The sequence below is a fragment of the Apostichopus japonicus genome, chromosome 17 (assembly GCF_037975245.1).
Source record: "Apostichopus japonicus isolate 1M-3 chromosome 17, ASM3797524v1, whole genome shotgun sequence".
NCBI lineage: Eukaryota > Metazoa > Echinodermata > Holothuroidea > Aspidochirotida > Stichopodidae > Apostichopus > Apostichopus japonicus.
Window position 1 is genome coordinate 6,826,868 of NC_092577.1, and position 26,971 is coordinate 6,853,838.

At 38.9% G+C, this 26,971-nt stretch overlaps 2 protein-coding genes across 3 annotated transcripts in view; both read right to left on the minus strand.

Annotated features, from left to right (window-relative positions):
• The window catches only part of LOC139985126 (NLR family CARD domain-containing protein 4-like), a 100,874-nt gene extending 74,737 nt beyond the window's left edge, over positions 1-26,137 (minus strand). For both annotated transcript variants that reach the window (XM_071999357.1, XM_071999358.1), the window contains exons 1-3: positions 25,462-26,137; positions 23,579-23,700; positions 21,334-22,856 (exon numbers count right to left, since the gene is read on the minus strand). In XM_071999357.1, coding sequence (XP_071855458.1) covers positions 21,334-22,856; positions 23,579-23,600 — 1,545 coding nt within the window. In that variant the 5' untranslated portion in view covers positions 23,601-23,700; positions 25,462-26,137. The remainder of the gene's footprint in view (positions 1-21,333; positions 22,857-23,578; positions 23,701-25,461) is intronic.
• LOC139985245 (zinc finger MYM-type protein 1-like) lies at positions 6,396-9,075 on the minus strand. The gene has a single exon (XM_071999516.1). The coding sequence runs from the start codon at positions 8,864-8,866 to the stop codon at positions 6,506-6,508; it is 2,361 nt and encodes a 786-aa protein (XP_071855617.1). The 5' UTR covers positions 8,867-9,075; the 3' UTR covers positions 6,396-6,505.
• Positions 26,138-26,971: the final 834 nt, after the last annotated feature.

The window sequence follows — 26,971 nt, forward strand, 5'->3', positions numbered from 1 at the left end:
TAGTTTGGTATTAGGTGAGCTGTATATTCACCGCCGGAAGCATTATGAGACCTTGAACTCATCTTGTACAGTCTATAGATTTGTATTTGAGTTGTATTAGTTTCTTTACATTGTTATTATAATTAAAACTGAGTAATTTAGCTTGAAACTACAGTAGCATACCATATGTTTATAATAGATGTGCTCTGTGTTTGACAATGTTACATGATAGAATGCTGCTACTTGCAGACCGGGTGATTACAATTTACATTAATAATAACATTATAACTGATGACCAAATGCATTTTGTTTTTTCTCATCATCAGGTAAACTGGAGTTATTCAGTCCTGAGATCAGCCTTTTTAGGGATTTACCATATCCGGATTACAGCTCTTGGAAGAAATGTGTACAGTTTTCATGAGCAGGGTAATGATTGTATGGTCCACCACCTGATTCTTACCCCACCCACCCATCCCCCTCTTCCATGAGAATACAAGTGTTTAATTGGATATTTTTACTTCATGACTTATTAGATGATCCCTTAAGGGAAATTTCCCCAAGGGAAAGTCTATCATCCAGCACCCCTTCCAGCCCCCAACCCCCATCAATGCCAATCACTGCAAAACAAGACATAACATATGAACAATCTAGTTAGAATACTGCTAAAGGTTGTGTCTTAAACTCAGGGATTCTGCGAGACCTCTTTTGTTCAGTGTTTCTCTAACTGTAGCAAATTGTACCATAATTGTAGGTTTCAAGAGTATGAAATTCTGATGTTAAGAACATCTCTAATCTTTCAAGTCTGACAAATTTTAATAGTCATTACTCATTAGACATCCAGTGTTTCATTATATAACAGTTTCATTCCTGTGTGAGCATATAATGCTAATGAAGGCTGCCTGTTGTCACTGTCCCCAGGTTGAGTGGATATTATGTAATATATGACAAGGTCCACCTATCCCATCATATTATATAGTTGACATGGATAATGATAGGTATTGAGTATTGCACTGTGACAAGCAGCAGTTTATGACAAGTTATTGTAGGTTGTGGAAGCAAATACAACAACATTGATGTATTAAAGCAGCCTCAGCTTGACACTGGTATACTGATTGTTTGACCAAAGCAATTAGGCCTAACTTTACTTGACTTCAAAGTAACAAAATTAGACATTTGGTGTTAAAACAAAATACCAATCATGTTAAAAGTACCAAACTAGAAAATGTGCTGATCAATTATCCTAATCCAAAGCATTACAAACATGTTACCAAATTTAACCTCTTGTTTTGTTTATGGGTAAATTTTCAAAAAATGTTCAACTTGAAAATACAAAAAAAATGCCTTTCAATGAAATGAAATGAATTTGCAGTCTATTGAGTGGTTTCAGTGACACGATGTCATTTTAGCATTAGCTTGTATATCTGTGAGCAATAGAAAAACTATAGAGTAAATATTAAAAAGGCACACTCAATAACAATGGATTTTATTGTTTACATTAAAACACATCTAGAACTTTGTGATATTCTCAATATAGATTTAGTGACAACTGATTCTTATTGCTTTTGTCCTTACTTCCTCATTAGGTTATTGTGCATTAATCAGTCTTGAGACGTTCTTTGGGAGTCACATTATGAGGATCCTGCACAGAATGGTTTACAATATGCTGATGGTAATGGTAAGTGTATAATTAGTGTATACTGGACTGGTAAGCTGGGTTGTAGTTATAATTAGATTTGAGTCTGGGTAGGAAGTGACTTTGTTACTGCCTAATCCTGGAGGATCAGTAAATGTTTTGTATCTTGCTTGATCAGCAAATTCCCTAAGAGCCAGAGGGGAAGATAAAGGCCTCAATCTAACATACATACACCATATATTAAGCACTGCATGCCATACATTGTATTGCTTACCAATGTGTAAAAGTACTTGAGGAGGTGTATATATTAATAAGCTGGGTCCACTTTATAAATAGGCAGCAAATAGGCAGTAAAATGTATGACAGGCTTTTAAACAATCAATTTAGTTCATAAGTTCATGTCCCCTTACTATTAAATAAAAATCCCTTCAAACAAAACAAGACCCACACTAATTTAAAACAATTCTAGAGTCTGGTTTATATTATAAGGAGGACTATCCTTATTGTTATATCTCAGTTACAAACTAAGGAATGAGTTGTCACAAGTAGTTACACTTGACCAAACCTACAGTACACAGACTCATAGTAAGGTTTCTATTGGCCCAGTAGTTACATTAGATATACCTTCTAACTTGAGTTATCATCAACTTCAATATCCCAAGACTAAAGTATGCTATTTGAATAGGGTTAGTTTTATTGAAGGTAGCCTGTAAGCTCCTCCCAGTAGTAGGAGTACCTACGTGAGATCATTTCCTTTTGATATAAACCCAAGATCTGCGAAGGCTAAGACATAAAAAAAAATGTTAATATGTGACATACTTCTCCATCATTCTGTTTGAATGGAGACATGAATAAAGTGAGTTTGTTACTATATATACTGTAAGAGTGAACAACAACCTGCAAAACTGCCTCAGCAAGTGAATCAGTGATGTTGTTGCTATGATCACACTGTCTGGAGCCTATTTGCTTCCACTTGCCATATGTCACAATTAAGTCTTTGTTCAATAAAATGTAGAGTGACTAAAAGGAACCATTTCTCCTTTTCCATCCTAACCTTTCGTACCCTTCCCATCTTAGTGCTTCCAAAACCCAAGAAATTTGATGTCAAATTTAAGTCTGAAGATAATCTAGTCTTTATGCATATTTGCCAATGAGCTATATACAGTACTAAGTGGAAGTCTTTGGTTGGTTTACTGTAATGTGTGCATATGTTGTTGTCAGTCAGTATTACAAGACATGCATGTAGTTTCTGGATCCTATGCATTTCCTCAGAGTAAAATCCAAAGTAATTCAGAATTCCATTCTTAGTCATTGTTCAATAGTGTTGAAGGATTCTCGTAATGTGTTCTGTCTGGGATGTACATTATTTGCACTTCAGTTATAGTACTGGCCATTTAAGAGATATTTCCAGCAAACTCAAGCACATATGCTTTCTGCATTGATTTCCTGATGCAATACTATGGAAGATATTGGTAGAAAAATTCTAGAAATATTCAAAAGTTGTTTTATATTGGAGGGGGGGGGGACTTCAAAACTCTCTGGAGGTAACATAGAGTTGATCAGTTAGCACTACGAGTGTTGTAAAGAACTAATTGTTTTGATTACCTCAGATTCAAAACATATTCCTAAAGAGTAGCTTTAAAATAAAGGCAAAGGTGATTTGAAATATAACATAATGATAACCCCCCACCCCCTCCCCCAAAAAAACAGATATAGAACAAAATATGTATGCTGCCCTGAGAATACATCTATACAAATATTCATATATACTTATTAATAAGACAAGGAAAGACATTGATGTCTGTTACAAAAATTATCACAGACCTGATGAATATTCACCTTAATAAATCTAGTGAATGGAAAGTTGAGTTATTTTGTATTTTCTCTTTAACCTCCAGGTGATACAGTTTCCAACATTTCTTTGGTACATTTCCTCCAAGAAAGTGAAAGAAAAAGTCAAGTGAGAACACATCATTGATGACATAACTTCCTTTGTGGATGAGAGTCTGGTGAGTCTTCACATTATAATTTCTCAAAAGTCAGTTTGTGAAATGATAATCGTTTGTGTTGGATACCTTCTGATCAAATCTACAGGCCATATGTAGGTGAAGACAACTTCCCTAATTAGTTTCATAAATAACATCAAATGCACTTTTAAGATTCCACTTGTTTAACTGTGTAGTGGTAATCACATTTAATAAAGTGAATTACTATATTGTAGTATTGATGGAAGATTTCTCAGTTACTGAAAGATTCCTAAATTATCAGTTCATCAGAAGACTTTTTTAGAAAATAAAGATTGCCCACTTGCCAGGCAAGCTAAGTTTTTCTAGTATGTACCTTGGTCTGATCATGGATGTGTTAGAAATTGAGAATCTATGAAGTATCAAGTCTTTGAAGTTGTGCATTGCCACCTGTAATCTTGGTATTGTGTTGACCCATTAATACAATAAATCAGATAAGAGCGAATGAATTAGGGATACTCCCGGCATCTGCTACCAGTAATTGCTATAGTTAGATCTTACATCCCCATATAACTAGTATTTCCAGTAGTGATGGCTTTTATATAACTTTGAATATGCATGAAGCCATGGGGTGCCACCACTTAGTTGGGACAATTTTTTCTATACTGTGGTCTAGCTTCAGAGCACTCATATTGTTAGTATGAGATGTATGAATATCATGTTTCAATCAGATCAAGGTTAGGAACTGTTTGTACTGACAATACTAGTGCTTTGAAAGCATGATGTTAGAGTACAGTTTAGAGAGGTAGCAGCATTAGGAAATTGCCCCAACTGGCTAGTTGCCATGTTCAATGCTATCCTAGTTGACATTTTACTCATTTAACTCTTTCCATTGCTTGCAGAAAATTGTTCTGAATTGCACACATTTAATGTTGTATACATTGGCATGATTTAAAGTTGTAATGATGATCGACCCATCCCTAGAATGAATGTAGGCCAAATTTCATGCCTTCCCCTGCTCCCCCCAAACAAACAAATCAAATCTAGACAGAGGGTACAGCAGGGTTGCAACCATTATTTGTGGGGACTTGAATCCCCAGAATAAATTAAGGAAGAGGGGGGAGGGAGGGCGTGCTAATCCATAACATGCAGGGAGACTACTTTTACAACAATTTTCTGAATTACAGTATGTAAAGATATAACCCGTATGATGCAGTACAACATACACAATCGATAAATCTTCAACATTGCACCAAGAGATACAAAACATACAGGTAGCACCTGTTTTGCAGATACAGTAAGTACCCTTCATGTTTACAAATATCTTAAGGAGTGCGGGACAGCCTTCCTCTTCACCCCTCCTCTGGGAATATTTTATCCCCTCCCACTGCAAAAAGACGATCATAGAGACCATAAACTTCTAACTCATGAAATGGGCACAAAAACTTACATACCACGAAGGGTAGCTACACTTATGTGCCCATGCAATAACACTAAGCTCTTGTGGGTTACTCCCAATGTTTCTGACATGCTGTTACATGTTAACCTTAACTCATTATCAGCATGTTGAGTTACCATGCAGGTACATAGATAGTCACAGTTTGTTGGGTACCCAGGTCTGCATTTGCTATTTTTAAAAAGAGAAAAAGAAGATTCCTACTGTACCTGTCATATTTTAACAAATGATTTCGATATCACAGTGCAAATGGTTGACAGCAGGTTTACATAGAAATGAGCTAAGTAACATTAAAACACACTAATAATTATGAATCTTTTACATTTCTCTTTTGAACTTCTCTCATTAAACCTTGAAAATATAATTCATGATAGGACCAGCTGATGTAGGTAAAGGAGACTAACAAACTACACAACACTTCTAAAGGATAATTGTACACTGACCCACAGCCCCCCTCCCCATCCTCCCCTCTCCAGCTCTGACATATGAAAGTGTGTTATACTGTACATATAGTGAGTTTATATGTGAGAGACTTTGTGTAGGGTAGCTACAGTAGCAAGTTAAAGTCATCGGATACAGGCGCGGCGGAACGGGAAAATTATTGGGGGGGCTAATGTGTGGAGACCATCTAAGCGGAGCGCCACCATCGGTTGGCGCGGAGCGTACAAGAAAATTTTGGGTTTTTCAAACCCCCCAGATGGCCGGAAACGGCACTTCCCGAGGTGTTTTATGCTGCGAATACCTAGCCCTAAAATATGGGTCTCAAGCCTGCAATTTCTCAGATTGCACGTAAATATCTGTGAAAACATTGTTATGTGTAATTGTGTATATTCGATGGTGTTTTAAGAGAGTAGCTATTACTCGTATAGTGTACTCGCAAAGACGTTTTTGAGTGTAGTAAATTACTACTTGCAATTAAATGCAATATTTAAATAAATGTCATAAATAAAAAACTGAAAGCATTTCTTAATGTCAACAAATGGGTAATTCCAAAACCATGTGCAGTTGCCAACAAATCTATGAACCAAGCACTGTCACGAATGCATGTACCCTATACAATACAAGTGAAATGCTAATATTGTGCTTTTGTTCGTTTAATCATTGATTGCGTTTAAACATAGAGCCATGTTCCACGCCTTGAGTGTACTCGTAGTGTAAACGCAAATTGTGTAGCGTTTAGCTTATTGCACTCTTATTTAAAACACTAATATTCGATGAGGCATGATACAGACAATCGATTATCATATCAGTTGCAATGCTCCGAACCTCCCCCCCCCATGTTCGCCCTGCTCCCCACCACTCCCACCCCACCCCTTTTGTGATTCCTTACCCAGACCACCATCCCACTATCCCATTGTTTTTACCCTCGTATCGACTGCAATTCTTTCAGAACAGAGATTAGATTTCCTCAATGTAGAAGGTACCAAAAAGTCCAAAATACCAAATAATCATGATCTAGTCATCCATTAGACTTTAACGTTTCCCGAAGTAGCACTCTCGTCGATCAACGTCGTTGATGAATTTTCTCGCAATGATTCTTTCGTCCAGTTGTTGCGCGATCTTTTTGTGTACATGCAGGATTGTAAGGTCATTAAGTCGCTGTTGGGTCATCGTTGATCGCATGTATGTTTTGAGACGTCGAAGAGAGGAGAACGACCGTTCTGCTGTACATGATGTCAGGGGAACGGTCAAGTACAACATTAACAGTTTTGCTAATTCACTGAATAGCTGCATTCCGCCTGGGATGCCCGTGAAAAAGCTGCGAATAGTTGTCATGGAAGAAACTCTCTTGATGTTCTCACCAGTGGCGGCGTTGTACGCCTCTTTAGCAGCTCCGAATAATTTGATTTCGGACGCGAGCCTTGAAGTGTCCAGATCCTTCTTGTATGCATCCTGGACTGCTTGAAGAATATCCTCTCTCACCACTTGACCATTTGCTGCCGTCATCATTAGCTCTTCGGTCTTCATGAGCTTAGACAGGGTTTCGGCGTTGAAGCGCTCATCAAGGGCCATCATACAGCAGTCCAGAACCTGATATACTTGGTAACGGTAGTACTCTTGTGCCGTATTCCAACGAGCAGGTTCAGTGTCACCATCTATTCGCCTTGGTGCACGCCTCCGCCTTGGCATGCTTGGTGGTGAACAGTTGAACTTCTCCGATTCTGTGACACATCTCTCGAACAGATTGTCGTAAGCTTCTTCGCTACGTAGATCCTGAAGGTACCGCTTGTAGATAGATACTGCTGTTATAGCAGTCTGGAAGTCGATGGCACTTGATTGCAATGTGGACGAAACCTGTTCCCCTGCACAGAAGACTTCCTTGGCAACACTGAAACCAAAATACGTCTCGAAATTTAGGAGCTTGGCCAGGAGTCCTTCCGCTTTTGCCCGGACCTCCCCCCGCTCGTTCTCGGCTACGTCCTCAAGAGTCCTGAGGAGAACTTCATAATTCTCCAAAACAGCTGTGTATGCCCGTGTACGGACGGTAAACCGAGTTGGGCATAAAGGGCGAAGCTGCATGGCACCATCAGATGGCGAAAGTTCCGACTTGAGGGTCTTGAACGACACCAGCCGTTTGGGCGCCAAATTGATAAAGTTGTATAGATCCTTCACCAATTCCTGTGCATCATGCACATGCTGAACATTCTTGCATACGTCTTGGAGAACCAGATTAAGGCGATGCGCATAGCAGTGGATAAAGACGGCAGCGTCATCTGTCACATCGTTGAATCGCTTGGCGACACCTGAAATAGATCCCGACATGTTCGATGCTCCGTCGTAAGCCTGCCCTCTCAGCTTCTTCACATCGAGCGACATCCTTGTCATGACGTCGGATAGAATGTTAAAAATACTTTCACTGGTGGTATCCACTAAACTGTGAAAGCCAAGGAAGTCCTCATTGACATTAAAGTCGCCGTCAATGTGCCTTACGCAGAAAGACATCTGCTCAATGCCACTTATGTCCCGAGTCTCATCAGCAATAATGGCAAAGAATCTGGACTGACGGATTTCTGCCAGCAGCTGAACTGTGACTTCTCTCGCCATCAGCGAAACCAGTTCGTTTATTATGTCGTGGGACATGTAGCACTTATTCTGCAGCCATTTGGTTAGATCGGGGCAGTCAGATGTCCGCAGTAGGAGCAGTTGATATACGTTTCCTTCCTCATCGCGATGTCCCCGAAGCGAAATCCCTTGTCGGCAGAGGAGATTCAAGGATGTAATAACTTTCAGAAGATTCTGATAGTGCTGCTCGACCTCCAATGCGTGATGATGATCCATCAAGGCCGCAACAGACTTTTGCTTTAATGCCTCCAGCGCCTGCTGGCTGTACCTGTGGACATGACTATCCTCGTGTTTTTTAAACCTTTCTAGAGCCTTCTTCCAATTGTCCATTCCTACTTTGATGAAGGCATCATCTCCTTTTGGGGCATAGGTTAGGAAGCCATGGATCGTGGCTTTTTGACACGTGTAACAGAAAGCCCTGCCTCGCGTTTTACAGTATATCAGCCATGGGTAGCTTTCCAACCATTTCCCGGAAAAACTCCTTTTCTGTTGCTGTGTGGCTTTTGACGAACTTTTAAAGTCTTCCTCAGAAAACTGGCGGAATGGGGCGTCACCATCTAAACGGCAACAGTGTCCATGGCAAGAAGACTCGGAAGCTGCTTCAGAGCATGATGCCCCAGTTTCTTTCTGTGTATCGTCGCTCAGACGGGGTTCTTTTGGCATTGGACCCGCATGCTGAGCTGAAAGGAAGACAAGAACGCACAGCTGCATTATATTTCCTTGTCGTTGATATTCTCGCAACCCCAATCTACGTAAGTTGCTCTTTTGCATATGATGCTTGCAGAATTTCACCTCAAACGATCATTACACAAACACACATAGGCACCAGGTGTTAGGCTTACAAATATTTATTGTTCCATTAAATGACTGTTCCCCCTGGTTATCACAGTTAGGCTTATTCGCCTTCAGAAGTCGAATGGCATTAAAACCGTACTAAAAGCAGAGTTTGTATTCGGGTTACTCCATACCTGAAACGTACAAGGCAGGAGGTATAAACCTGCGATAAATATTTAAAACTTAGTTATTGCTTTTGCAAATTTTGACTGCATTGAAATCAACAGAGTTCTTTACCCCCCCCCCCCCTCCCCTTACGGCCAAAAACCATACACACATTTTTAATTGCCTAAGAGAGCCATTTACAATTAGACCCGAATTTACACTGGTAGATTACTCTCGATCGTGAGTAGGGCCTATTACGGCCACGCACACGGGGCCAGTGTTGACCCTACTGTTACGTCACCACCACGTCCGAGCTCGTACGCAAACACCTGCTCACAAATCCCGGTAGCGTAGTCTACAGTTTCAAACTGTACTTAAGTAGCGGGTGCATATCCATGCTAAAGGATTAGCCATATACTGTAGGTCAGCCCCCAGGTACGGACCAGGTCAGTGCCGAAGCCAAGGAGAGGGAGGATGAGGCTGAACCTCAGGATTCAGGACTCCACGATGTACAAACGTAATGGCCGCCCACGTGATAAAATATTATCATAAATACGTTTGTGATTGTCCAGTGAAATGTGACGCTGTATTTTCACAAACACCGTGAAACATTTTGACAGGTTATCGTCTACGTTTCTGTGGGTTTCATATTTTCCCCATGGGGCATGCCCTTCTTTCTCCCACCCCCTATAGACCCCCATTTAAGAATAGTGTATTATATTGGCTAGGCTATATTATAGGCCGCCGTGCCGGACCACGCCAACTTACTACAATAATTACATTGCGAAACTACATCGGAAACATGTTATATCTTGCTAATCATAGTCTGCCTTAGCCCCTGACCAAGCTGACCGGGACCCAGCTAGGTGTATTGCAGTAGTTCCTCGAAAAATAATGCCGAACTAGACATGCTACTGTCGATGACAGTAAGTTATTTTAACGAACGAGTTATAATAACTTACTGTCATCGACAGTAGCATTTCCTGCTTCCGACGGGGCAATGTCATCGACCTTTTCCGATTGTGTTGCTGAGAATTCAATGTCACTGTCCTCTCCCGCCAGATTCTCTTCTTCTCTTCTCTCTTTTTCATCTTTCTTCTCACGTTTTTTGAAAAAATTCCGTATGTCCATTCTCAAGTCTACCGATGCATAATATGATGAAACTGCTAAATGATTACACACACGTCTAATCCGTATAGTCCCCCAAAGAGCCAAAATGTGATAAGAGATAAACAATCGGCAACGACGATTATATCTACGGGAGCCCAGCGTACTAATGATTGGTTAATAGTTCGGGTTCAGGATTTAAGATGTACTAAAATCGAATTCTTAAGTAAGATGATAGAGAATTTAACATATATATCATATTTATCTATAGTTCAGGGCACCTTAATACGTATTTTCGTCTAAAGAATACCCTACAGAGTAACACGTATACCCCCGCGAGACCGGAACATAATCTGCAGCGCGGCACACGTTGCAGTCGTGCACGGAGACGCGAAAACAAGCTGGCTGGGCGATCTTATTATTGAAGGGGAAACAGTGGGCTGGAATATAAGGGTCGGAGTGGAATTCCTATATCTCTTCATAATTTTCCCACATGAATTCGGCAATTCGTTGATTATTTTCTCACATATTACCCATTTCCACTGTTAGGATCAGTTGTATGAAATATGAGAGGGCGATGATTATCGCAGCATTGGTATCGTTGATTTCTATAACCCGTCATATGATTGATCGTAGAGGCCATTATATTCATACGTTCACCAATGATTGCCTTCCGCTGTGACAATCGCGGTGATTGTCGTTGATGAAACTTTTCCACATGCAATGCACAAACGAAATGGGCACCCAGTTATCAATGTGGTCTATAGCCAGGGGACGGGCGGAGGGCCCCCAGCGTTTACTAAAATTATTACACCTATTTAGTATACGTGTGCATCGGACAGATCGACAAGTATGCATTGAAAAATGGGTAGATGCACGTTCGGAGCCTTGGTAAATATTGGGGGGGCTAATCATGCATTTGCTCCCTCGACTTTTTCATTGGGGGGGCTCAGCCCCCCCAAGCCCCCCCGGTTCCGCCGCCACTGATCGGATACCCATGTGTGTGTGTAAATTTGCTACCACTTTAAATGCATAAATAAAGAGATGTTGCTGTAAGTCTATCAAGGGATTCTAATCGCTGTCCACAAACTGCCATTGCCGATCTATTGATTCGAAAATCCTGGTCCAGCAGAGTCTTTCGGTGGATAGCTTCATCCTTCTTGCTGTGTTACCAACCCTATTTAGTTCTTGTTATTGTAGTCTAGTAAGAGACTACGACTTTGAGTTTAGTTTCTGTTGGTCTTTTATCTGTGGAAGGGGGAGGGAGGTGAGGAGGGTAGGTGGTACTCTTGATAAGCTATTTTTACCATGTTTACTCTTCTTAAGATGACCTGGCACCATTTTGCAAGTGATGGTACCCATACCATCATGGCTTATAGTTAACATCCTTCACACATTTAGTTGGAAATAAATGAATATCATATCTCCCCCCCCCCCCCCCAATCCTGGCAAAGCTATCATAATCTCTTGGTAGTCTTGGATCACCTGTCAACTCCTCCTTAACCAACCAATGAAAAATGTTGGAATTTGTACTTTACAAAACAGCATAAATTTGGTTGTCTTTAATTATGCAGTAAATTCTAGTTAAAATGTTAAAACTCCTTTTGGATTAACAGTGTTTGTACTATTTCATACCACCAGTAGGATTTTCATGTATTACTTTATACAATGCACTCCCCAGAAAGTATTCTTTGCTATTTTCTCAACCATTTTGGAATTTTGATTGAATATAAACTTGTTTAGAATCATTTTCTTTCCTTTACAGATTGTAGTTACCGTGGAAAGATCAGGAAACAGTTAGTGAGAAGTAAAGATCATCTTTAGTTGCTGTACAAGTGTTGCTCGCTTCTCACAAGGTTGTACAAGGTCATACTTTGCTAGTACTGTATATAAAACATGTATCAGGAATGTTGAAAAACTGAAATTTTCAGCTGCCAGGACTAACAAATAAAAAGTATATTTAAATTAATCTAATTCTGATAGAGTTGCTTTTTAATAGTGAGGGTATTGTTTTGTTGTATATAGGGAGAATGGTGTTGGGGTTGGGGGGAGGGGGGGAGGGGGAGTGTGGATGGGGGAGTGTGGAAATTCTAACTTTGAGAAGAAAAGACAGACAAAGAATAAGGGGTCGACAAAGACATTGTTTCTTTCAAATGTTTCTGTAATATTTCTTGATGACATCATCTGTTATTGTCTGTAATTTCTTATTTATATCTCATTTAATTGACATAGTGTGTTTTGATTTCTTCTTGCAAATTGACAAAGCATGTTTTACATTCATAGAAGGCAAAGGTAGCAAGGAGATGGGGAATTTTTTGCAGAATTTGTTTCTGAATTTATATAGACATTTCTTGTTCTATCAATACTGCCGTTGTACAATGTTTTGTCTTCGTAATTTATAGAAAGTACGGGGGGTTGTGTTATCAAGAAGGCTTCCTCAACCGACTGAGTGACCAATTTATTTATGAACTATGAATGGTGTTTAGAGCCAGAGACAGTATACTTCGGTTCTGTCCATGACATAGGCCCAACCATTCATAATTCATGTTCGCCTTTATATACAGAACATTAATGTGAAAGGTAATGTAAAACCTAATTAACTGAAAATGCAATGAATTTCAAGACGGTTATGTAGTGAGGTGAAGTTTTGAATATTCAGACTTTAGTACTACTTCTATATCCTCAAGGGGGTAACACTATTGACCAATTGCTGGACACCCTCTTCACCCTACATAATAATATCGTACTGCAGTTAATGTAGTAACGACATGGTATACATGTACATCACTCCGTCAGTTTGCATGTAGCGATGTGAACTGTATCACTACGCTGAATGGTAGGCACGCTAGCGTGGTGCATCCCAGACATTCTGAGCGTGGGTTTCCAAATAAACGAATGAAATGATCTCGTTGGGTTGAAGCTGTTTTTCTTCCCTTACTAAATACAAGAAGACGTTAACGTTAACACCAAAGTGTCGCCTTTATTGTTGTCACCGTTCTTCACCGACAGGCTTACCCATTACATTCCTCTCCCGTTTGGCCGCGTCCCAACAGTTAGTTAAGGCTAAGTATGTATTAATACTCCCTCATATTTATGTATACATTTGATGATCATTCATAAGATGCTGATTATTTTGTTTACTGATTAAACCTGAAATCCTCTTTTTCCTTTGTGATCATTCCCAGCCAGTTTTCTGTTGTTCATGTATACTTGTATAATTATATTTTTTGTATAATATAATATATTGTTATGTTTGTTCTATCTTTCCTAACAGGGTCAGCGCATAGCCCTTGACACGCAGTAGTTAAGTATGCATGGGTAGCTGCCCCTTTAGATTTTCACTTCCTAAATGACAGCAGGCATACGATAATGTGAACGCCTGGATAGTATGCGCTATATTTCAGTTAGCTTTTTTATTCTTTTTCTTATGACTTAATTAGTCAGTATTGCGCAACCCCAAGATTCTAGGCACGTATCATAGGAATTTCGTACAATAGGTAGGCTACACAAGGTCTATATTAACCGCTCGTGACTGTGTGTTTATCGTGGTTTCACGGGTTTTGTTAGAATAACAATACACGTAGAGAGCTCCTAAGAGTTAACCTGCGTGAACAGTGTATAGTATAATGTGGAACAGCGGTTCATTAATATATTTGTTTTATATAGGCTTATCAGTTTCACTGTTAGCCCCAAGGGCGGCGGAACCGGGGGGGGCACAGGTGGCTCGTGCCACCCCCCACTTTTCCTCAGGTTAAAAATGTGCCCTTTTCCTACATAAAAATTGAGGTATCTCAAGTTAGCAAGAGGCCAGGGAACCAGAATGAACACTCGGGAAGGGCCGTTTCCAGCCATCTGAGGGCCGGGGGGGCACAGGTGGCACGTGCCCCCCCCCCACTTTTCCTCAGGTTAAAAATGTGCCCTTTTCCTACATAAAAATTGAGGTGTCTCAAGTTAGCAAGAGGCCAGGGAACCAGAATCAACACTCGGGAAGGGCCGTTTCCAGCCATCTGAGGGGTTTGTAAAACAATTTAAGGCTGCATCAGTCCAATCGAATTTCTGCCAAGTGCCCTTTGATGTCGGTGCCCCCCCCCCCGGATTAAAAGTGCTTCCGCCGCCCTTGGTTAGCCCCAATATCAGTGTCCATATGATTTTATTAAGAATATCGAGGCACAGTCGCTACACGGCCCACCCACTCGGCTCATTTGCCCCCATCCCCAGCAGGTCCCTGTTTGGCATGTAAAACATAATGATAACACAACCCGACAATTTATTCACACCTAAATTCCCTGTATGGCCCCATCTTAGCATATATAGTATATGGCTACGATCAGAATGCCCTAGCGTGCTTTATATCATCAATAACCTGTTTCAAACAACAAATAGAGCAGAGCTTATAAAGTAACGTAAGCTTCTAGTTTCTCCCTACAAAGTGATTTTACCGAATAAAAGTTCTAAGTGTAAATTTCTAAACATGAGATCTCAACATTAAGAATGTTTATATGCAACTTACATGGCCTGGGAATTATCATTTCCGGTAATCTGGGATCCTTTTTTGACAAAACATTCTTGGTACGTTACGCGCCAACCGATGGTGGCACTCCTCTTAGATAGTGTCATGATGGTCCATTTTGGGAATAGCCCACACACTAAAACCTTCTGAAAAGGCCCTGGTATTTGCGCACATCAAAAACACCGCTATGTAACATTTAGAAGATAAATTATGTGTCTTGAGGCCCTGAAGTATCTTTATTTTATAGGGTTTCATGTTTCGATAAAGTGAATGTGCCCATATACCAAATAGTGCTCGTCAAATATACTTATTATACCATATATGTACATGTTGTAGACGTTTGTATAACAAGTTATTCTTTGTGTGCATAGTTTCCGTTTTGGGTTTAAGTTTCAATTTGAATAATTATGATAAATTACAACATGATGATAAATAGTTGTCTTTCTTAATTTTAAGTCGAATCACTTGTCAAATGTAACTTTTGTTGAACTATATTTATGAAAGACATATCATTTCCCTAGACCCCTGCAGGGGCTTCGCCCCTGGACCCCGGACGACAAAGTCTTTGCGCCAAGGCGCTCGCGGATTCCTTCAGTTGTATCCATGTTTATTCATGAATGTACCCACCCCCCTCCCTCCACCGGCCTCCCCTCCTTTTCGGACTGGCGGCCCTGATCAGAGTATTCATTATTTTAGCTTAAAATCAGCTTAACAAAAGGAACGTTTAACAGTTCATTTTTAGCTCATACCAGCATGCTGGTGTGAGCTATTGTTACAGTGCGGAGTCTATCACTCTATCATTCTATCACTCTATCCGTCAACAATTGGTAAAACCGCTCCCACTCGCACAGTGTTTGATGTAATTTCATGAAACTTGGACACAAGGACCATTGGGTATAGGGCCATCAGAGATGGTCCAAAATTTGGGGTCAAAGGTCACCTGTGGGCCGTAATGGGCCATTTTGTGGAAATACGCAAAATGCTTCTTCTCCTACAGATTCCATGGTACAATGTTGAGGGTCTGTCACGATAGTACTATGGTAGTTTTACTTTCAGGGTGTTCATGAATTTGAGATCAAAGATCAACTAGGGGTCTTTTGTGGCCCGGGCCGCGGTCCTATATTTTCAAATTGCTCCTGTTCGTACAGTGTATGGCCAATTATAATGAAACTTGGTCACAATGTTCCTCGGGATGAGAGTTACGAGGGGTGTTCGAAAAATTGAGGTCAAAGGTCATTTAGGGGGTCATCGGGGGTCATTCTTTGTAATATTTTCAAATATCTCAATCTCCTCAAGATTTTGATGGATCATATTCAAAGTTGAACTGATGATTGTTGGATTGTGTATGAATAAGGTGATGCCTAAATTGGTTTTGTGGGCCCTACATTTTTCAGCTCGAAAAGGTATGAGCTTCTGCACCATTGGTGCTCTAGTATAACAATCCGGTGTTACCGACCTCCGTCGCTTAGGCGGGAAAAAAAAATAAGATGTGAGTTTTATCCAGTGAAAATGGCACGAAAATTACGGCAGGAATGTTGAAATAAAACAAGATTTTGTGGATGTACAAAAGAAAGATATGTCATATTCCATGACTTGGTCTGAACATGACACAGAGATACACAATATTGAAATGAGCACCTTAATCTTGCTTTATCTGCCTCGATTTACAGCGAGAATATAGTCTCGTGCTGAAAATGAAGCTTGCATACGAAGAAATGCCCAGGTGAGTGTTACTATCTCTAACCTTTCCTGCCCCTCCCCCGTACTCACATCTCCATTTTCTACGCTAATTTCAAATAAATTGAATGACTTGTAACTTTGAGGCCTATAAGCTAGCGCTGAAGAAGTATCGTACATAAATTTTGCTCTCTTCTGAGTCTCTGTGTACCTGCAGTGTTGGAACACACTTAAGTCAGTGCAATTCAATATGAAATCGTTTTGTTATGTTTACTTGTAACGGCGATAACAATCAAAATATATCACGCTACTCACATCATTTATTTAGCCTTCCGTCACTCGATATTTACATAACAAACAAACATTTTACTTTATCACTGATATAGTTATCTGTTGATACTTTGATCCTGTATGCATATTCTATATTAGCATCGTGCATACACATACGCATCAAACTCAGTGAAATTCTCTAATTATAACAGGTAGCTCTCTATGTGACAGCTCCCTTGTGACAGCATTCAGCACTTTCGAAAACAGATCAAGATATAACTCAATGACAGCTCCCTGTTTCTCTTCAGTCCGTGACAGATCTTTGCTAGGTACAGCGACGTAGCCAGGAATTTGAAAGGGGGAGCACATTTTGCGATTGATATGGGGGAGGTGCTAAGGGTAGGGGACGTCCCCCTCCCCTTTGAGATATTTTTGAACAATTGAAGGTCCTTAGATGCGATCTGGTGCAATGTTTTGCTAGTTTCATCATTTTCATACGATATCATATTATCAGCAGATTTTGTTTCCTGTTTGAATTCGTTTACATGTTCTTTTACATATTATATCTGAAAAACAAACAGCTCTCTTTCTTTTTACAATTTTTCCAGTGGGACGATTCTTGTTTATTGTCAAATGTCTGAATTTAATACATTTGACGAACTTAACTGATGGACAATATATAAACTTTCATATTTTGTAAGACAGCCAGATGTGCAGTGGCCTAAACACAAATATCGTTATCGCAGTGTATTAGCAGTGTAATAATTATTTATAGGAAGTGCGTATCACGTACGATTTGCTAGTTTTGCTTCATAACTTAGGGCGAATCATAGAAAGGATGAGAACGCACGTTGTCGACGTCGTTGTGCATACGGTTCGTGACACTCCATCGAGTGCTGTTAGGTAGGCAATATGTATTTTATTACGCAGTGGCCAACTGTAGGCTTGTAATAGGCTATAGGCTAAATTTAGCTAACTGCATCTGCCAAACTAAGTAAGTAGTTGAATCAGTAGGCCTGAATGTTACTACGATTATAATCGAGTTAACGGAGCTGACGAGTATTCAAGATCAAAAGAGCACTGACAATATACCATGCTAAAAAAACAACAGCTTTTAACATTTTTTTCGACACTGAAAGGGAGGGAGTAGTCGCTCACCCTGCTAGGTTCCTCTCTTTGTGACAGTTTCCTAAATAGACAAAGCAGCTCTGTTAGTGACAGCTCCGTTATTATAATAGGGAGCTCTCTCTGTGGCAGATCCTCCTTTAACCAGGCAGCTCTCTTTGTGACCGCTCCCTAACCAAAGAGCGCTCTTTTGTGACAGCATCCTACTTTAAAGCAGGGAGCGCTGTTTGTGACAGCTTTTAATAATACCAAGGAGCTATAATTATAGAAGGGAGCTGCCTCGAAGACAAAAAAAGAGCCTGTAAATTAAAAGTGAAATGTTGACCTAATATTACTGTGGCACGCCGTTATATAACGTTGTCTCTGCATTATCTATGATATATCTATATATAATGCCGTTATATATGTACAAGCGTTTGTATAATATAACAGTTAATTGACTAAAATAACTAATAAACTTTGTATAGCATGTGTATTGATCGGTAACTCACGTGCACTGCCCGTGAAAATAACAATACGTTATGGACATACAACAAAACCGTTATATTGTATATTAACGCTCACCATTGGTTGTATATAGAAAATAAAAGTTGAATGCATTATACACTGCATGACCTCAATAACGAATAAGTTGTTGTCAAGGGTCGGTATTATTTTACTTGGGTGGTACACGTTGAGGAGTGTAGGTATTCATTTACACTAAATGGGGTGCCACTGATGGATTAATCACAATAGAAGGAAAACAACCTGATAACATTTGGAATCTTTTAGAAGAGAGAAGTTATATCATTAAAGGAAATTAATTCTAACTTTTTGATTTCAAGGCTCTAATGTACTCCTTAAAACGAAAAAACGGCGCATGTCTTTAGGCTACACAGACGCTACATGTGTATGGTTCGATGGCCATACACTACACTCCCTGTAAGGGTTGTTACTACATGAGTATGGCTCTATGACCATACACTACACTCCCTGTAAGGGTTTGTTACTACATTGGTATGGTTCGATGTCCATACACTAAACTCCCTGTAAGGGTTGTTAATACATTAGTATGGTTCGATGACCATGCACTAAACACTCCCTGCAAGGGTTGTTACTACATTAGCATGGTTCGATGACCATACACTACACTCCCTGCAAGGATTGTTAATACATTAGTATGGTTCGATGACCATACACTACACTCCCTGTAAGAGTTGTTACTTCATTAGGATGGCTCGATGACCATACACTACACTCCCTGCAAGGTTTGTTTGAAATATACCATGACAAGGAATTTTTTGCATTTCCAGGTGGCCTCAGATGCAATTTGGTGCAATATAGCACACTTCAACACCCACTCCATTTTGTAAACTTAATTTTGTATTTTCAACTGGCCTTAGATGCAATTTGGTGTTCCAAATGAGATTTTTTTTCTCATTTGGAAATGAAAAAGGGGTTTTCTGACCTGCGAACCGGGGGGGCGGAATGATACTTCCGCCCCTCCACATTTTTCACTGGGGGGGGGGGGGGGGCTGGCGCCCCCAGCCCCCCCCCCCGGTTCCTACGCCCTTGAACTATACGGTACTATGCAGTCCGATCGAATGATGTCATGTAGGCCTACTTCTATATGTAACGGGTCAAATGCTGACTGGAAAGTGAAGAAAAAAATTCAAAAGAAGTATTGTTTTGTGCTAAATATTTTCAAGTTACTTGACTTCTCGACATCAGTTTACAATAACGAGCTTAAAAGGAAAAGTTGTAAATTCTGGCATCACCTTCTCCTCCCCTATCTAGCTCAATCCGAAGTTAAATTCAAAGGATCCTTTAACACTAAATTATAAAGTTGCGATATCGATTAGATCCCATTTATCGTAAAAGGAGAAATCTACCAATAACTGTTACCTCTTTCGGCACCCCCCTCAACCTCCAATGCCACTTTGTCTTGGTCGTACTGCCCTATAGAGATTGTGAAGTTTTCATGAACTTTCTTTCAGATGCCATATTCAAAGGGTGTACTCATTTTGGTGGTTTTCTACATATCTGTTATTATTATTTATTCTTAATATATCTCTATGTAATACTCTCATGGTTGAGTCTTAGCTGTTCCTGATTCATAAAAACACAAGACTTCTACAATCAGCACCCTCCTCCTCCCCCACGCTTACAACCGCGCACCTTTATTTCTATAAGTGTTTATCTTTCTATCAAATATTACGTTGATGCAGATCAAGGTATTTTAATCTTTATTTTTTGTTAGGCTTTACCTTACAGTTTCTTCCTCGTATATAATAATGAGTCTCTTTTTAAAAAAAATACTGATTATTTGTTAAAGAAAATAGTATCGTTAAGTATATGCTATTGTATGCTTCATCTCTGATATGTAACAACGTACATTCTCAATGTCTCTTAGGTTTAATGGTTATTTTATATTTCATGTTCATTTCCTTTCAAATTGCATTTATCGTATAAAAGGGTAAACATTTACGAGATTAGTAAACCAGACGGCTTGCGGCAACCCCACCCAACCTACAATACCACTCTGCCTATACATCATACATATGTAGCGAGTATTATTGACCTTCTTGCAGCTCCCATAAGTCGATTCTCAAAATGACTTTATTTATGAGTTGTTCGCCCTTGAAATCATCATGTTGTGTAAATAACCTCACAATTAATGAGTTTTTAATTTATTGCTATTTATAAAAAAACAGAGAATCATTCCACGCGATGTGAAGAGCCAGCTTTTCTGTTCATATTTGTTTAAGGAAAGGCTGTATGTCTGAAAGTTGTTTTTATATCCTCATATGTTAAATTGAGTCTCATTTCAAATCTTACCGATACATCACAAGCAATGTATATACGGATATTAACGTATACAATCAGCGTCCATAGCCTATTTGGGTAGAGTGTCCGCATATAAAGCGAGAGGCCCGGGTTCGATTCCCGGTGGAGGCTGGAACTTTTTTCACTGTTCTAAATTTTCCAACTCATTATGTTTTCAATTATATTTTCATTTGCCTTTGTCGTTTACCTCCGTTTCATTAGCAAGTATAATATATGAAACATTGTTCAAAATATTTTAAGTTTAAATTAAGATACATCCTCGTGTTTTGTCGAATGTGTTTAAAGTTACAAAAAAAAGTTGTCTGGATTGGACAGAATCATTATTTAACTTGTCGTGGCCTTGTTTGATCCCTTGCCACCTTATATTTAGTAAATTTCGTTATGATTGATGAAATTGGAAACAAAGCTTACCATGCAGAAACCTGTAAAATAGGTCAAATTACTGCATGAATTAGAACTCTCAGTGCTTCAAATACGATGTTTTTCTTATCATTTTAAACTAACGATCTGTCATTTACTAAGTGACAACGCCCTGCTGGTAAAAGGAAGTCTTTTTTTTTTAACTTGACTATACATTATATATCCAGCACACATTTCCACCATGATTCCATCACATGAAGAGAGCATGTAATATGCTATCAGGAATCTTACTTTGGGTTTTCATTTGTCAGAGCAATATTTACTCTAATTGAATTTGTGTCACATCTACACTGACATTCGTCTATGATGTCTAACAACTCAATCCATGAAACTAGTAAAATATTAATTTATTATTAATACTTACGTCATATCTGGCACCAATTTCCAGTAGCTGTATGGTAGATCTCTGTAGTAGTCTACTGTGTGAGTATCCATTGATTCTCACCAGACTTGAACACAGATCCCTGACGGTGTCCTTGATTCCCTCTACCTCACCAGTTTGTTCCAGGATGCAGAGGATGGCAAACTTACCACCGTCTTTCCTGCTCTTCAAATATTCTATTATTCTCTTCCCAACTACTGGGCTAATCCCACAGGTGAATCTATAGAGGTACTGAAGATTAAATGGATCCACTTTATCAAGAACATTCTTCAGCTCAGATGCATTTCTTGTAGCAGCTACAACTTCTACCAGTCTAAAACACGCAAACCATTCACAGAATAGTTGATGGTAGAACCTTAAGTCAGTCCTTGTCTGTATGTCTGTAGTAGAAGTATGATCGTTTGTGTCGGCAGAAACTTCTTCCTCTACCAAGATACCAACTGCAATATAATGTTGACAAAACCCTTGACCTAGTCGTGTACAGAGTCCATCCTTACGCCATGATAACTGTTGGTTTTCACCGCAGAGACCTTCAAATGCTACTTTACTCAGTTCGTCGTGTTCACTTTCATGTTCGCTCATGTGTTCCTTTGCGTGTTTGTCCAGTGATTTGTTTCTCATGTGACTATGGAAACATTTAATCATGTAGCGAAAGAAACCGGTAACTGACTTAAATTTCTGAAGATGTGTCTTTTCGTGGGTCATGTGAGAAAACATAACAAATAAAAGAGGCACTTGACATAGGTCATCCAGGATCGGGTTTTCTTTCAAAGCGCGCTTAATGTTAGCAACGCTTTCTTCGTCTTCCCCGGTAACAGCCTTGCGAATGTACTGGTCGCGTGCTGTTTCGTCAAAACCAACTAACCTAACATATTTTGTGTTTGATTTGTCATAGTCCTTCGGAAGATATCTGGTGGTCAGCGTGACGTCAATATCCCCAAACAGATTTCTCGTAATGATACGTCCTACGTCACTTCCGGTGGCGCCATCCCTATCAGGAAACTCATCATACCCGTCCAGGAGTACCTTAACAGAAGAACAGCTTTCAATGATATTTTTAATATCAGAAGATTTGATTCGGGGATCGTTTGGTGCTAAGAACAGTTTAATTGCTTGATAGATAGATATCTTGCTGTTCAGCTGTCTCAACCGGAGAAGAATTAGAATCTCTACGTCTTTAAAAGGTGAATCCTTTACACCATTGCACCAATCATAGGCGAGCTGTAGGGTCACTGTTGACTTACCATACCCGGCTTCTGCTTCTATGATGCGCCGTTTGGCTTTCATTCGAGGGTCTGTGAAGATATCTTTGTACGAGTCCACACGTTCCCATGGTCCTTCTTTCTCCTTCGTTGCTCCTTCAACAATGTAGATCTCTGTACCGCCCTCAACAAATACCTTGTCAACACAATATAGTCTGTCCTTGATGTACGGTATGGGCTGGATTGCGTCATATTGTAGTTTATACCTTCTCTTCAGAGAATTGATGAGTATGGACTTCTTGTCTTTAATGAGAACAAAATGTTGATTTGTATACGTTATTCTTAGGTCAATAAAATTTGTGCGTTTCAGTGCTTATATATAAACTGGAAACAAGCTGTGGCAGGCAATCTGTTTGATGTCACTGTTAACGACATAATTACACAAGTTCAATCGGAGTAATGTGCAAATTTATATCTCCTTATATGCGCTCATATCTTATATAATCATTCAAATTGATTTGGTCAACTTAATAAGGTAGATGTCGATTTCAACTAGTATAATTCATTTCGAAAGTTCAGAAGATGTTGAATTTATTGGACCTTTGTGAATTAAGTTATTAATGACATTATAATATTTCAATTACTTTGCTCTCGATCTGATACAGGTGGCCTACCTTCTTTGGAACAAACTTAAACATTTTATGGCTGAACTCATTCCTGCCTAGCAGTCCAGGAGTTAAAAGTACGACATGTTTTTGGTGCATTTGATTACATCTACATCAAGTGATTTTAATACATATCACATATCACATATCACACAATGTCACAGAAGTCAATCAATCAGTTTGATAACACCAATCTAGCTTTTTATTTAAAAAAAATATAATAATTAAATCATGTTGACTATCGATCATACACTGTAAGATTAACTACAATGCTGAGGCTTAAGTCATTATCAATGTTTATTTTAACACCAGCCTTCCTATGCTAAGTTACTAATACAAAACTATGTAATTACAACAAACCTTGCACTGTAAGGCGCTCCATCGATTATGACGTCACAATAACTTTCGCGGGATAAACTTGGGTCTTCACTTTTCTTTTCCTTTGAGTGGTATTATCCATGATTATCTTTCAAAGCGATGATCTGTTGAATATATAGATACAGCATGCATGGATAAAACTAACTGAATAAAATTATCATAAATCAATGTATAATTATATAAGTCAACAGAACCAGTCACTTTACCAACAGATATCTGGCTCGACAAAGATTACATCAAGGTGAATCTCTCCTTATCTCTTATTTACTGTTTATTGTTTACACAAAACATCGACCTTTGAAGTAATAAAATGTCAACCCACCCTGAAATATTAAACTTTCTGTTTTGCTATTAATATTCACGATATCCTTTTATATTGTCAGCTACAGCTCATCATTTTAGATAGCGGGCTTCACAATCATTGCTAGGTTCTCTCTTAATTGTTGATACAACGTTTATTCATTTGCATGCTAAAGAATCTGTTTGAGTTAATTGTTATTATTCTATCGATGACATCAGATAAAACTGTAGTCAATGTTCATTGCAAAAAGTTCGGTAAAAATCTGTTTTCTTTTTTAAACATTTTCCAATTGGTCTTTAATGTGTGTTATGCAGCAAAACAAAGCGCACACGCGTGACGCAATTTTTAACGTTGAGGATCGAATCAAATTTGTTAATTATTCCCTCAGTAACCTTTATTTGATTAAATTAAAGAGAAAGATGACACACTGTTATCAATACACATACTTGTGTATAGTATTAGCCTACCAGGGTAAACTTGTGAGCCTAAGTTAAACTGCTGCTTCAAGCGCTACGACTGAATTTCGGGCAGAGGAAATTAATTGTTGCGGTTCCTTGATTAGCCAATTAGGTTTAATCTCAAATTATTTATATTTGTCCACTAATTTCAGAAAAATAACATTTACGATGTTTTGTTCTGGTCACTAGGATAAAGCAAAATACATCAGTCACATGATTGCTTGCATACAAAGACAAAAATCCATAAATATAAGTTATATTTAATAAACTTAACCTTTTCATTCTATTGTTCTAATATTAATATTCTTCCGGATTATTAGGAAATTTATTGAATTGAAACATACAGTAATGTTTCACAGTGGTTTTACTGAGCTGATAGAACCACATTCCCACCGGGTAAGCATATTCTAACTTATTCAATGTTCTCTTTACTTCCCACATATATGCCTAACTTATACCATGTTCTATGAACTTCCCACTAGATTTATTTTAGAAAAACTTATTCAATTGTCCATATATTTCATAAATCATGTATACCATGTTCCATACGGATAGAAAGTGAGACAACTGCATCTCTCTCAGGAATTTAGTTGCAAGCTCAAAATAAGCCTGTTTTTTGAGGAATCTTCTAAATTATTTCGATATCCGATTCATTCATTTAATTTAGACCTAAGCCCAAAGGCGTAACTCCTGCTATGAAAGTATTACAATTCTAAATGTCTGTTTCGAACAGCCTCACTGTTAGTATATTTATGATCTGGTCTGACAGCAATAACGTGAAAGGATAGCACATGTTCTGATTGGAAGAGACATGTTGTAGCTGCATGAATGACCTATCAAATAACCAGGATTTACATAATAAGAGTTTGACTAACATGAGCTTAACATTATTCCCTTCAAATGAATGAAATATTACAATCGACATGGAAATATGATCATACAGACATGGAAAATAATTCTTATAAATTGAAAATACCTTGAAGACGCAATGTTTATATAGTAATCTGTTGTAATAAATTTAACTTAGCCTGTGTAATTTATGACGTGTTTAGTATATAAGTACATATATAGCTTCACATCATTACTGTCTCACGTACGTTACTTACCAGTACGACCATCGATTTCTGGGTTTATCATCCAGAGTAGAATTTAGGTATAGAACCCTTTAATCCTTAAATGCCAGATGAAAACCACGAAAAAAAAAGAACGTACGGAAACAGGAATGAAGAACATCTAATTAACAAGATGGCGTCGTGTAGTTCATGTGACGTGCTAACATACGGCCATGGACGCTAACTAGATATCGGTAGGAATCATTGTATAGATTTAACTGTTCATGTTTTATAGTTTACACAATCAAAGACTTTATTTGATATCTGAAATTTATGCCTTGCTGTGTTTATTCTGTCATATCAGCCTTTTTAAAGTACCTGCTGTACGTATATGCATTGCTCTCAGTTACGTCTGTTAATACAAACCATTGTAAGTTTCCGATATATTTTGTCCTATGTGCGTAATATGCCTGTAAAGTACGAAAACTGTTTAGATGAAACTACAAGCGGTGATGGCCAACTCTGTATATGTCTTGACAAGAAATCTACATGTTGGTTTACGAAAATTAAAACAACGTAAAACCACTGTTTATGACACAAATATAAAAGAAAGAAAGAAATTATACATAATTTGACAAAAGAGAGTGTAGATATAATGAGCTACAGCGGGATTCTAACAAGTAAGATTAAGATTGCAAGAGTCCGTGATAAGAGTCCCGTTGTAAAAACAGATAATATTTTGTTCTGTTCAAATTGATCGTCCTGGTCAGTTCTCCTTTGTCGATTAACTTCAGTAAGGCAGGATTTCAATGAACGGAAGAACTCAGTTATAGTTTAAGTCATCAACAATGCCTTTTTTGTATAAACAAGTTCGATGTTTACAAATTATAGAATCATGTTAGAAAACTGAGAAGAAAATTTCTTTTTTTCATTTAAAGAACTTTATATGCTTCAGTTAGGCAACAATATGGTCCAGTAGTGCAATGTCGTTCACAGGATATCAAAGGTCTGGGAGGAGAGGTGTAGAGGGAGGGGGGGGGGAGCTGGGTATCAGTTACTCTCTACTGTTTAAGGTATTGGAGCCTGAACTTTTGTGCTATGTCCAGAGGCGGATGAAGGACCTCATAGAGTAGGGGGACTGAGCTGGATTATTGAAACAGGCTGCTATATGAGATGGGAGTCTGGAGATCCTGCCCTGGGGATATAAATAAAAATTTAGACATAAAATTATGCACTATGCATATTTAGACTATAAAGCAGATCCATATAAGTAATTCTCAACGCAATGTTTACTTATGAATGATACCATAAGAAAGGGTGATGATACAACCGTATCAAGGGTCAAATTCTCATCAGGATGATTGCAACAATCCACCGAGAAAACCATTTCAGAACCACTGACGATCGGAGACGTGACCATGACCCACATGAACTACCCTACACCCTTGCGCCCCGACTGACGATCCGAGATGGGGCCACGGCCTACATCCCCTGACTGACGATCCGAGATAGGGCCATGGCCCACGTGCCCTCCTCCACCCCTTGCGCCCTGCACTGTAGGAGC